General features: G+C 51.5%; 1 protein-coding gene and 1 long non-coding RNA gene across 2 annotated transcripts; one reads left to right on the top strand and one right to left on the bottom strand.

Moving 5' to 3' along the window:
- Positions 1–3,872: 3,872 nt before the first annotated feature.
- Positions 3,873–6,769, bottom strand: LOC141996790 (uncharacterized). Its single transcript, XR_012641616.1, has 3 exons — positions 5,646–6,769; positions 4,941–5,027; positions 3,873–4,168 (listed from the first exon to the last, which is right to left on the bottom strand). It is a non-coding gene; the product is annotated as an uncharacterized LOC141996790 (long non-coding RNA).
- A 1,962-nt stretch (positions 6,770–8,731) lies between these two features.
- LOC141996485 (metallothionein-like) lies at positions 8,732–10,917 on the top strand. Its single transcript, XM_074968537.1, has 3 exons — positions 8,732–9,061; positions 9,796–9,861; positions 10,675–10,917. The coding sequence occupies exons 1-3, from the start codon at positions 9,031–9,033 to the stop codon at positions 10,767–10,769; spliced, it is 192 nt and encodes a 63-aa protein (XP_074824638.1). The 5' UTR covers positions 8,732–9,030; the 3' UTR covers positions 10,770–10,917.
- The last annotated feature ends 2,549 nt before the right edge of the window (positions 10,918–13,466 follow it).

Raw genomic sequence — 13,466 nt, 5'->3', positions numbered from 1 at the left:
CCAGCCTTGCTTTTGGCAGACTGTCTCGCTGGGTGTTCGACAATCACAACATCAGAACACACACTAGACTTAGTTTATAAAGCGGGGGTAATCCCAACTCTCCTCTGTGGCTGTCAGATTTGGGTGACCTTTAGAAAACACCTGAAAAACCTGGAACGCCAGCACCAGCCCTTTCTTCGGAAGATCCTCAACATAAAGTGGGAGGATCACCCATGCCCTTATGCCAGTGTCCTCACAGAGACCAACATCTTCAGTGTTGAGGCCCTGATTATCCAGCACCAGCTTAGGTGGGCAGGCACTGTGCACGCATGCCTGATGTACACTTACCAAAACAATTGCTGTATGCCCAACTCACCGAAGGAGAAAGGAAACAGGAGGCCAAAAGAAACACTTTAAAGACACTCTCAAAATAAACATGACGAGATGCGGCATCGACACCACACATTGGGAGACAGTAGCCCAGGATAGGGATAACTGGCGAAGACTTGTCAGAGAAGGGAACGTCCACTGTTGAGGAAAATCACCTTGCCCCGGTCACAGAAAAACACCAGAAAAGAAAGCAAAGAATTGTCATGCAGCAATCACGTCCCAGCCCTGACTTCCACCACCACCTGCAATGTCTGCCAACAAGCCTGTGGCTCAAGAATCGGATTCCTCAGTCAACAAAGGACCCATAAAAATAAAACCTGTGAAAGAGATCATCTTCGACTTTGAGGGATCACTGACAAATACAAAATCTTGTTCTGCCCAGCTTCGACAAGACTAAGGCCAAGATTTTCAAAAGCAATTAGTGATTTGGGGTATCCATTGTGAGACACCTTAAAGGGGCCTGGTTCTCAGAGGGCAGGTGCTTAGCACTTTCTGAAAATCTGGTGCCTTCCAGGCAGCTTAAATAGGGTCCCCAAGAATGAAGGCGTAGGAAATCACCACTCACTTTTGGAAATGTTGGCCAAAAGCAGCAGCAGCAGCTGAGAATTAGGGTCGAGGAAGGAAGGAAACAAAAAAATGTGTTTACTTCTGCTGGAGGATTTTCCCACATTGAAAATACCTCTTGGGCTTGGGCTTTTTCAATTCAGCCTAAACTGCTCCTGTTTAAAAAGCAAGTCATTTGTTCAGCACCTTCCATCCAAGATTCTCAAAGCCCTTTGCAACACATTAGGAAAGCCTCAGAAGACCCTTTATACAGATGGGGAAACGGGGCCACACAATAAGTTGAGCAGACCAGGAACAGAATCTGGCTCTCCTAACTCTCTCTTAAAAAAACAAAACAAAACAAATTCTGTTTCCAGGATAAACTAAAAGGAATGTGATGGAACGGGTACAGACAGCACAGAACAAACCCCCTGCTCTAACCCCCAGCTCACATACCCAGTCCCTTTCGAAGCCATGAGACGGCACGAAGAATAGTGTTACACGCTTTAGAGGTGACGGACCTAACATTCAGCTGTGCGCTGCCGGGGTAGGGTGCAGGAGGGCTCTGATCACTCCTGCATTGACTGCATTTTCTCTGGGCTGGCTGCTGCAGATGCTTCCATGTGAACATACTGTGGAGAGTTATGGACAGCTGAGCAGGGAGTTAGAGCAGAGACGCACACACACCAACCATTGTGGCACTGGAAGGAGCATAAAGCTTCCCTGACCCTGGTCACGGAGTAAGTGGCCAGTGGAGCAGGCTGGGCCATTCATTCCTGGTTCTCTGTGCTACTGTCTGTGGCTAATCCAAACACACGACTCTGCCAGGAGCTCACAGTCCACTAACCCCAGGCAGCTCTGAGGAAGGAGTAAAGGGAGACAGGCTGTATCACTGCTGGGATGAGTGCGTACAGTGCTCTGCACTCACACAGACACCCTCTGGGAGGAGCCCGGGACCCCGGGTGCACGTGGAGCTGGGTCATTACTGTGATGAGCGTGCCCCGTGCTCTGCACTCACACAGACACCCTCTGGGAGGAGCCCGGGACCCCTGGTGCACGTGGAGCTGGGCCATTACTGTGATGAGCACGCCCCGTGCTCTGCGCTCATACAGACACCCTCTGGGAGGAGCCCGGGACCCCTGGTGCACGTGGAGCTGGGTCATTACTGTGATGAGCGCGCCCCGTGCTCTGCGCTCACACAGACACCCTCTGGGAGGAGCCCGGGACCCCTGGTGCACGTGGAGCTGGGCCATTACTGTGATGAGCGCGCCCCGTGCTCACACGGACACCCTCTGGGAGGAGCCCGGGACCCCTGGTGCACGTGGAGCTGGGCCATTACTGTGATGAGCGCGCCCCGTGCTCGGCGCTCATACAGACACCCTCTGGGAGGAGCCCGGGACCCCGGGTGCACGTGGAGCTGGGTCATTACTGTGATGAGTGCGCCCGTGCTCTGCGCTCACACGGACACCCTCTGGGAGGAGCCCGGAGCCCCGGGTGCACGTGGAGCTGGGCCATTACTGTGATGAGTGCGCCCCGTGCTCGGCGCTCACACAGACACCCTCTGGGAGGAGTCCCGCGCTCCAATCTCCCCGCGCGTTTCTCCCGCGGCCAATGGGGCCGCGGCGCTGAGTCCGGGGGCGCCGCCTCGGCCCGGGGGCAGCGGGGCGGGCGCGCGGCGCTGGCTGCGGGAGGCCGGGCGGGCGCGCGCGCCAGGACCTGCCCCCGTGCAAAGGCGCCGGGCTCAGCAGTGCCCCGGGCAGGGGCCGAAGCGGAGCCGTGTGCAATGGCCGGGGGCGGGGGGTTTGCACTCGCTCCCTCTCCTCGGCCTGGATAAATAAGGGGCCGCGGACGCCGCTCCGGTGCAACTTCTCCTTTGGGCTCCCCTCCCCCGCCTCTGCAAAGCCGGCGGCTGGAGCCAAGCGAGCGATGGACCCCCAGGACTGTCCCTGCGCCATCGGTAAGTGATGCCGCCGCGCCTCCCCCTGCTGCAGAGAGATCCCGGACCCGGCTCGCTCCTGCGGGAGCTCCGAGCGGGGCAGGATTTGCCTCCCGCGCACTGCGGTAGCGCCTGGGGAGGATTTTCAGCATTGCTGGGCTTAGAGCGGGGGAGCTTTTCCTCGCCCCGCGGGATGTAACCTCGGGGGTTTCTGTCCAGTCGCCTGTCTTTGCTGGGGCGCGCAGCCGCTCGGAGCACTTCGTTATCTGCTGCATCGTGTGTGTCCTAGAGCCTGTAGACCCCCTGCTGGAGGAGTCCCTCTTGTAAGGCGTCCAGTTACCCGCTTGACGCCCCCAAACCGTAAGGGATAGCAGCTCCTTGAGCTAGCGATCGAACTTGGAAGCAAAAATGTAGCAACCTGCATTTAGAAAAACCCGAGTCTCTTATATTTACTGTCAGTGGTCCTGAGGCCATTCCTGTCATCAGGGGCTTACAGGGAACAGCTTCTTCCCGGAGACCTGTTCCTAAACTTCCCTTAGACAAAAACATTGAAATAGGACGTGCTGTCTGAGTTCCCCTGGATGCTGGGGCTGATTGGCACGTGTGACCATGTGGATATTTATAAATATGGGTAGGGTCCTGGTTGGAATATAACTTTTGAGAGCTGTCTGGCTTCTACCCCATGTGTCTTCATGGGATATTTTGTCCCTTGTTTGTTCATTTTAGGTGGCACTTGCACCTGTGGTAACAACTGCAAATGCACAAACTGTAAATGCACGTCATGCGGAAAAAGTGAGTAGCTCCACAGATTTCAGTAACCAATCTAGCGGGTAGCATTTTATAATCTTTACAGTCCATGTACATATAAAATGTGCAGGCCTAACTTTTTTTAACAGAACCCACTGATTGATCTAGTAAGCCAAATGAGTCCCTGGAATAACTTCACTGGTTCCCCCCCCCCCCCCCGGCATGAATTTAGCCCCTTTCAAGAAACGTTTCTAAACTAACATCAAACAAATTCCTCCTTTATTTGTTACAGACCAGAGAGCGCTGTGAGACTACCAGTTCATTCATTCAGCTCTCACTGCAGTCTGGTCTCTTCAGCAGCTGCAGAACAGAGGGGGCTTCACAAGGGAACCTGACATGAGACCCATGTCTGCCTCTTTGTGGCCCCTTCCATGCTCCAGTGCAAGTCCTAGTAATTCCTTCCCCTCCTCCACAATGAACTGCAGAAAGAGGGGGGGCTGATGAACTGCTCAAAATATTAGTCCACATCTGCTGCCTTGCAAAGACCAAAGTATGTGTAGACCTGAAAGGCACCTGCAAAATAGAAGAGGGTTGGGGAGAAGATGTGAAAGCCAGAATACACCCCAGGAGGTGAGGGTGTTTTAAAATGGGGATCCAGAATAGGAAGGTGGGGGGTGAATAGACTAACCTGGAGATGGTGAGAAAAGAATTGAGAAGGGGTTAAGGCATACATGGGAAGAGGAACAGAAGGCAGAAATAGCCGTGATTTCACCCTATTGCTCCACATGATTTCCCCCCGTGAATACAACAGTTAAGGGCTCAACTCTGTAGCCCTTGTTTAGATAAAATTCCCACTGAAATCAATGGGAGTCTGGCTTGAATAAGAACTATGGGATTGGGGTCTCCAAGTGTCAGAATATGGTTAGGTTATCATTTACCCTCAATGCAAAACTCCCATAGGGGTTCTTATGTAGCCATAGCTGTGGAGGCTTATTTGGTCTGTCTCAGCCTGCCACACACACCACTCCAGGGTAGGGTCACTGTTCGGCGTGGACCAATTCTGACACTGTGGGGTTGTTTTCTTTTACTCCTTGTCAGGCTGTTGTTCCTGTTGCCCACCTGGATGCGTCAAGTGTGCCCAAGGATGTATCTGCAAAGGACAACCTTCCACCAAATGCAGCTGCTGCAAATAATGTATGCAACTTCCCTTCCTGACAATGATCTGTATATTTGGTGACATGAAAATAACCTTATTGTGCTTTTTGTATATTTCTCCAAATACGGTTAGTATTTGCGATGTGAGCTTAAGCTACTTAAAGCAATAAAATTACATGTATATATGTACCTTAAAATCTCTTGCTGGTCACTTTATTCTTGGACAGCACGTCTCTCACCTGTTGTACTCCTCCCCACCTTGCACACAAGAAGTCCCCTGCAAAACAGCATACAAGATGCAAAATAGCTTGTACATAAAACTCAATGGCCTGTATTTCCCAGCTCTTTCAAAACAAATAACTGCTCCCCTCCTTAGTAGCAAGACACTTTAGATTTCTGTTAGGTATTAAAACCTACCATTCAAAGTGGGGTAATTTTCCTTCTTTAAATGTTTTTTCTAGCACTGTTAAGGTCACATCCTGTAGCCCTTCCTCTGACAAAATTCCCCCCCTGCCAAAGGCAAGCTCCTAATTACAAGTGCTCACTGCAACTCTGTTAACTCCTGAGGCTTTAAAGGTCTACTTGGGTAAAACTCCCATTGCAGTCAATGAAAGTTGTGCATAGGACAAATGCTGATAAAGGCATTCTTTATCAGCATTCTGGTTATGTTACTTGTAAGAATCACTGTTATCTTTTCCCTCTTGCTTGCTTTACTTTCCATGTAGACTAGTCCCAGTAGGACTTCGCCACACCAGCCCAGAGACAATCTGGAGGCTGCTAGGCATCCTGAACTCCTGCTTGCATCAGTGGCGAGCTGAAAGCACTTGAAGGATCAGGCCCTATGCAAAGCAATAATTGTGATAAAGTGGGATTATGCTCAGAGTATAATATGTACCTGGCAGAGGCTAGCGTGTATACCTCTGTCCATTCTGAGTACCTGCTATCATGCTCCCTCATCACGGTCATCTATCACAAGCAGCGATATAGAGCTGAACTATTTGAGCCATAATGGGGTCCCAATGATCTTGTATAGGCAGCAGGTTTAAAACGAACAAAAGGAAGTATTTCTTCATACAACGCACAGTCAACCTGTGGAAGTCTTTGCCAGAGGACGTTGTGAAGGCCAAGACTGTAACAGGGTTCAAAAAAGAACTAGATAAGTTCATGGAGGATAGGTCCATCAATGGCTATTAGCCAGGAGGGGCAGGGATGGGGGCCCTAGCCTCTGTTTGCCAGAAGCTGGGAATGGGAGATGGGATGGATCACTTGATAATTACCTGTTCTGTTCATTCCCTCTGGGGCACCTGGCACTGGCCACTGTCGGAAGACAGGATACTGGGCTAGATGGACCTTTTGGTCTGGCCGTTCTTAAGGTGTATTTCTCCCATATTCCCCAGTCACAACTCTCTACTTCTTGTGCTGTTCTGCCTTGTGTGAACACTTCTCATGGGCGGATGCACAGCCATCCACGGATAGAAGTAGGAGCACTCCAGCACATCCCATATATGTGACCTTACCCCTACCGACCCGACTCACAATTGGGAAGTGGGCTGGAGTTGTGCAACTGTGCAGGAGCCATTTACTCTGTAATTACAGAACTGTAACCCAGTGCTCATCTCCCCCCTCATCACATGATGCCACCGTCAGCCTGTGCCATGTGTCAGCAGTCTCATGTGCAGGACTCCATAAACACCTCTATGTAGGTCAGCGCGAAAAGCACTCACTCAGTACAATATGCCACTCCTCCACTATACTCAGTCTCATTTATTCTCTGGAGAACCTTTCTCTGATTCATCTTATTTATCCTCACTCCAAGCTTTGTTGTTCCAGCCTCAGTGGATCTTGAGTTTTGCTATTTGCATGGATGTCTTCCAGCTGCAGGAGGTTCTCATTAGATACACTTGCTCTGCCCTTAGCTGGTATCCAACCAACAACCCAACAGGCTCCTGTAGTCCAGCCTAGAGAAGAGGCATCTTCCTTGGAGTTTCAGAGTAACAGCCATGTTAGTCTGTATTCGCAAAAAGAAAAGGAGGACTTGTGGCACCTTAGAGACTAACCAATTTATTTGAGCATAAGCTATGCTCAAATAAATTGGTTAGTCTCTAAGGTGCCACAAGTCCTCCTTTTCTTCTTCCTTTGGAGTGTTTCTCACAGTAAGGAAGAAGCAGGATTCAGGTGTGATGATTATAAAAGGGATTCTTTGTTGAGGTTCCTGGACACAAACAGCTACTGAAGTTCTCTCTAGCTTCCAAGCTAAGTAACCTCAGCTAGTGTCACCACACAGCGCCTCCCTAAATCTTGGACCGAGCATGGGCTGCTGACCGTATTCCTTTCTAAACCCTCACTGAGGACTAAGCCCATATCAGTTTTCAAACTCCAGCCATTTTTAATGTAACCCCAACTAAAAAGGGTCGTTTTGCACCCTTTCGCTCACAGTGCCACAGTGAAGGGGGAGGGGGCTTCATTGCTCACTAGCACGCCTGGTCGCCATAATTCACCACCAGGGAGGCAACACTGGCCGCTGCAGTGCAAACGGGACCCTGGTGTTTTCACCTCCCTGCCATGTCACCCTGTGGGAGCGTGAGATGACACGACGGTGAAAACCCCTGATCCCTGCTGCCACCAGCACTTTCCAATGGCGACCACCGTGTGGCATACAGGGGCCAGAAAGGTGCTGCAAAGAGCCAAAGCAGAATGCGTGTGGCCACTCTGTTCTCCTCCTGGCCCCCCCCAGCATGCAAGGCGCAGGGTTCAGGCCAGGGGGACAGGCCCCCAGAACACAGTCCTGTGGAGATGCTGGGCTGTGTTACAGCCCGTAGGCAGGCCAGGTGAGGTGATCCCAAACGGACCCATTTCCTAGCACAGACACAGCTTCGGCCAGCACGAAATCAGGGGGCTGAAAGCCACTGAACGCATTGTAAACCCTGCACAGGATTGAAACCACTTCAAGCCAGGGGGTGTGGCAGCCCCCCAGCACCTCTATTCCCAGCGCCTGTGTGAGCCGCAGAGCTGGCCCTGATCGGTGCGTCCTATTGGAACAGCTGCCCCCCAGGCCCTCCAGTGCCACGGTCCCGATTAGGGAAACGAAATAACCATCACACTCAGGATACTCGTCGCACTCAGCGCCCTGGGGTCTACGCGGGAATCGCACCGTGCACCGCACTCGGGGAGGGGGCCGGGGGTCGCACTCAGCGCCCTGGGTGGGTCTATGCAGGAATCGCACCGTGCACCGCACTCGGGCAGGGGAGGGGGCCGGGGGTCGCACTCAGCGCCCTGGGTGGGTCTATGCAGGAATCGCACCGTGCACCGCACTCGGGGAGGGGGCCGGGGGTTCCACTCAGCGCCCTGGGGTCTACGCGGGAATCGCACCTTGCACCGCACTCGGGGAGGGGGCCGGGGGTCGCACTCAGCGCCCTGGGTGGGTCTATGCAGGAATCGCACCGTGCACCGCACTCGGGCAGGGGAGGAGGCCGGGGGTCGCACTCAGCGCCCTGGGTGGGTCTATGCAGGAATCGCACCCTGCACCGCACTCGGGGAGGGGGCCAGGGGTTGCACTCAGCGCCCTGGGTGGGTCTATGCGGGAATCGCACCGTGCACCGCACTGCCGAGGCGTCTGCACTCAGCGCCGGGGCCTGGGCGGGGGACAGCGCCCCACAATGCGCTCGGGGAGAGCAGGCTGCCACTCAGCGTCCTGGTCTGTGTATTGCACTCGGGACGCAGGCGTTTCCACACCGCGCCCGGGTCTGTGCGGGCCTAGCACCAGGCAATGCAGTGGGGAGGGATGTTTACAGTTTGCACGCGGCGCCCTGGTGTGTGCGGGGCTAGCACTGCGCCATGCACTGGGGGGGAGGACGGGGGGAGGGATGTTTACAGTTTGCACACGGCGCCCTGATGTGTGCGGGGCTAGCACTGCGCAATGCAGTGGGGGCGGGGGGAGGGATGTTTACAGTTTGCACACGGCGCCCTGGTGTGTGCGGGGCTAGCACCGCGCAATGCGCTCCGGAAGGCTTTGCACGCAGCTCTGTGCGGGGGCACCCCCGAGCCCTGTGCGATGCACTCGGCACGGCCGGGTTTGCACGCAGCGCTGTGCGGTGATAGGAGCCGCCAGCAGCCCCCAGCTCCGCTCGCTGCTTCGGGGCCCGTGTGCAGGGCTGGCGGGGGCGGGGGTTTTGCGCCCGCTCCCACGCCTCCGCCGGGATAAATAGGAGGCGGCGGGCAGCTCCCCTCCAAACCTCGCCTGGCCTCGCCTCCTCCGTGTGACTGAGCCGCGCCCGCGAGCCATGGATCCCCAGGACTGTCTTTGTGCTACCGGTGAGTGACTCCTCCCCGCTGCGGAGACGCACAGACCCTGCTCCAAGCTGCTGGGCGGGGGGGTTATGGGGCTCTGCTTCCCCCTCGCTGGGAAACAGCCATGCTCCTTGCAAGGGAAGGATCGACGCGCCCGGGAGCGGCTCTGGCCTCTCCCTTCGGGGCCGCTGTGAAATCTCTGCAACTGGATCCTGCAAACCAAACTCCCTGGTTCAAATGTCACTTGCTTTTACCTTCGCGCCCCGGGCTGGCTTGTAAATATCCTTTTCCAGCGGGGGGGGGGGATCCATTTTTAGGTTACTTTCCAATATATCCCCATGGAGTGGAGAAAAGATTTTGCAGTGAATTTTGTGAGATCCAGGTAACAAGACAGATTCAAACCAAGGGATAACCTAGAGGTAATTTGTACTTAGCAGGGCAATGGGAAGCAATTGACTGAGATGAAACTTGTTGATCGGGGGTAATCAATTATTTGTTGTCAAGGTCCAAATTTCTTGGTCAAGGTCCAGACTCAGGAGAAAAGAATATAATGATAACAAGCTAATAAGACTTTTTGTGGTGTGTTTTAAAAAACACCTGGGGGTTTGGTCCATGGTCTGTCTATTGACTTTCTCTGTTGAGGATTTTTTCATGCTGGTGATAAAATTCTCCCCTTGCCCGCCCCCCCCCCCCCATTGTCCTCTTGATTTTAGTCCAGCTGTGATACTCATTTTTCCCCCACCCCCTTTATCTACCAGGTGGCTCCTGTACCTGTGCTGACTCCTGCAAATGCAAGAATTGCAGGTGCACCTCTTGCAAAAAGAGTGAGTATTCCCCCCCCCCCCCCCCAAAAAATGTTTTGTCAACCAAGCAGTTGCCTGCCTTGCTGAGACTGAGATGAATGAGGGTTTTGTGACTGGCTTCCATGGCAGAAGTATGGAGGCTGGAATATAGAAGCTAGAATTTCTGGCCTTGATCTAACAAAACAATTAAGCCTGTGCTCAACTTTTAGTCTGTGGGAGTTAGGGCTGTGCTTTATGGGCCTGCTGCAAAGCCCATCAAAGGGAAGATGAGTCTTCCCTTTCATTTCAGTGGGATCTTGGGATCAGGCTGCAAGTGCTTTGCTGACTGGGGATGGATTTAAGCTTATGCTTTAAGATAAGCAGGTGCTTTGCTGAAGCAGGGCATCTATTGTTAAACTGTATACTTATTTTTGAAGTGTGGGCCTGAAAGGTGGAATCAGTGTCCTTTCCATAAGTATAATTTGTAAAAACTTCTGTACTTTCCAATGCCAACTAGTTGTTTTTTTCATATGCTGAGTGTTCTTAACAAAACCATTGGGTCAGATCAAGGATGCTGACCTATATTAAGGTGGGAAATGACCCAGGATTGTCCAATCTTGACTTTTATGTGGTCTTTGTGAGGAATATGTATTAACAGTACAACTGAGATGTTTTAATATTTTATAAAGTATAGTTCACAGCATGGTTTTGCTCCTTGTCTTGTCCACGTTGAACTTCCTTAAATTCTTACAGGGGAGGGTTGTTGTTTTTTGTGGTTTTTTTTTTTTGTTTGTTTGTTTTTTGTTTTTTCGTCTGGCATCTCCAATAATCTTGTCTTGATTTTTATCTTTTCAGGTTGTTGCTCCTGTTGCCCAGCTGGATGCAATAATTGTGCCAAGGGCTGTGTCTGCAAAGATCCAGCAACCAGTAAATGCAGCTGCTGTTCTTAAAATGGCTATTTTCTGTTCTCCTGTAAATATTCTGTATGAAAGGAGAAACTAATTTTGTTTGTAATGTAGCAATGACTATTTTGTACCTTTCATAGAAATGTTGATTTGAGGTTGAATGAAAATAAAGGCCATGATTGGAGAAATGTAATGCTGGACTTACTCAGCATGTTCATTCAATTCAGTGATTTCCAGCTTGCAAGACTAAACCCCTGTTCAGAGTTTAGTTCTTGCACAGGGTGTTAGCAGCACATCTCATGGGAGCATTAACAAGAACCCAGAGAATAAAGCTTCATGCATGAGCTGCAGCACGGGCTTGGCTTTGCTTTTGCCAGCAGAGCTTCAGGCAAAAGGAGAAATGTTTTCAAACACAATATTTCTGTAGGTTTCAGAGTAACAGCCGTGTTAGTCTGTATTTGCAAAAAGAAAAGGAGTACTTGTGGCACCTTAGAGACTAACCAATTTATTAGTGGTGGCTCTGAGAGTTGTTTTTGTCCCTTGGTAGCAAGGAGAAGCTGCCTAGGAATCGCTGTGCCTAGAACACAGGGCCTAATTCTGCAAGATGCTGACCCTCAATTCATTGTGCCAATTCAGATGCGAGTCCAATGCAGAGGAGTGAAGTCTAAACTGCCGTAACATCCCTTCATCCTGATTTCTTAACACACATTACATCAACTTGGGGCCTGTCTACACCGCCACTTCCAAATGCATTTATAACCAGCTAGTGACAGGGCTGGCTCAGAACATCTTTTGTGTGTACATGACATGGTTAGTAGCTGCAGCAGCTTACTCTATCCCCCAGGCTGGGAACATGGCGGTCTTCCTGTAACCAGGCCACAATGCTTTATGGTCTAGATAGGATCCCCAACTCTGCAGGGATAACTGATCTGGCTAGCCTTCCAGCTCACTGCACTAGGCTGCTGTAGGTGTTGCTATGTATGTATGGCCTGTAGGCACTCTACTCCCATGAGGCCCTGTAGGCAAGCTGCTCAGAATACAAATACAACTAGCCACAAGGGTAGACATGGACATACAAAGGGGAAATAGCTGACTTAGCTACAGTCTCACTATTTAAAAACCAGGGGCTCATTAGAGTTTGTACACCTTTAACTGTGTTGGAAGGAACAGGGGCTTAATAGCCCCTAGGTCATCATATCAGGGCTTGTTGGTTTGGGGGTTGCCTGGGTACCCGTTTGTTAGCAGTGGAACTCATAAAATGACACAGCAAGTAGTTACTATAGCCAGAGGAAAAGCCATTCCCGGGGCTGGTTTTTTACTGACAGGTGACAGAAATGACTCAGAACGAGAGGGGAGCTAGCTGAGAAAGAGTGACCATGTGCACCTGCAAGGAATTAGAGGAGGGAGCAGGGCAGCACAAGGATATGAGCTTTCAGGATGGCAGACTGGGGCATTAAGAAATCTAGTGAGGAGGCTACACTGGGTGGAAGGATTAAAATCTACCACTTTAGAAAATGACTAGCTAAAGAGTGTGCAGTGCTCAGATGCTCCAGTAAGGGGGGCCATAAAAGTACCTAAGATAAATAGAGTTTGAGCCGTGATGTGGCAGCAAAGAAGGCCCATGTCATTTTGGACTCTACATGCGGAGAGAGGCCATGGCCTCCTTGCCCCCCTCTGGGGCACTAGGAGTCTCTTAGGAAGCCACATTGTTTATTGTTGCTTGCATGCTCCCTTCTAAACTGCTAGATTTTAATAGGTCCTCCCATTGCATCTGGCCAGAATCCATCTCCTAATTCTTGCTGCTCAGCAATTCCATAGCCTGGCTGGGCAAGCAAAGTGAGGTCTAACACTCAACTCTGGCATTACTAGTCTATTTATCCTCATAAAATCCCTGTGAGGATGGGGCTGTGCTATTATCCCTACTGTATAGATGGGAAACTGAGGCGCAGAGAGACTATGTGACTAAGGCCTTTTCTACACCAAAAAAATTAAGTCAACCTAAGTTAGGTCAACGTACTGCCACCACAGTAATTACTGTAGTGGTTCATATCCACACAATGCCCCCCACGTCGGTGGTACATGTCCTCCCCAGGAGCACTTCCACCAACTTAACTGGGTGGAGTATTGTGGGACACTGGAGCCCCTGGCCCAGGGATGTGTGGGTCAGGCTGTCAGCCCTAGGGTGGCTGGGCTACCGCTGTGAGCCCCACGCAGGGCTGGCAGCCAGCAGGCAATGTAAGTAACACAGTATCTCCACAGACATGGCGTCACCCTAACGACATCGACCTAAGCACTACGCCTCTCATGGAGGGGGCGTTATTAGGTCAATGTAGTGGGCAACGGACATCAGCGGGAACAACGCTGTAGCGTAGACGCTGATGAGAGTTAGGTTGACATAAGATGCCTTACGTCCGCCTAACTGTAGTTTAGACCAAGCCTAAGGAAATCTGTGGCAGAGCAGAAAACTAGACCTAGATCTCCCAAGTGGCACCCTCAACCACTGCATCATCCTTCCTCTCAAAGGCGAGCTTCTGGCTAACATGCTGCTAGCTGCTAGCTAACATTATCAGCCCTTGGGCTCTTTCAAGATTACAGCCTCCCAGGTGCTCCCTCGGGGTGACTATGCTAGATATGAGCTGGCAGTGCAGTAAGGCACGAATGCAATACTGGGCTGTGTGTCACCAGACAGGGAGAAGACAGCTCCCTACCTCACAGCATGTGGAGTATTGTGTTCAGGCCAGA

Source organism: Natator depressus, chromosome 12 (genome assembly GCF_965152275.1).
Source record: "Natator depressus isolate rNatDep1 chromosome 12, rNatDep2.hap1, whole genome shotgun sequence".
NCBI lineage: Eukaryota > Metazoa > Chordata > Testudines > Cheloniidae > Natator > Natator depressus.
Note: the sequence above shows the minus strand (reverse complement) of the source record. Positions and strands in the feature narration are given on the sequence as shown.

What these genes read in the sequence shown, in the direction of transcription:
- LOC141996485 (XM_074968537.1), top strand. Translation starts at nt 9,031, where the DNA reads ATGGATCCCCAGGACTGTCTTTGTGCTACCG. An exon ending in GGACTGTCTTTGTGCTACCG is followed by an intron (nt 9,062 to 9,795) that starts GTGAGTGACTCC and finishes TTTATCTACCAG; the next exon opens with GTGGCTCCTGTACCTGTGCT. An exon ending in GTGCACCTCTTGCAAAAAGA is followed by an intron (nt 9,862 to 10,674) that starts GTGAGTATTCCC and finishes TTATCTTTTCAG; the next exon opens with GTTGTTGCTCCTGTTGCCCA.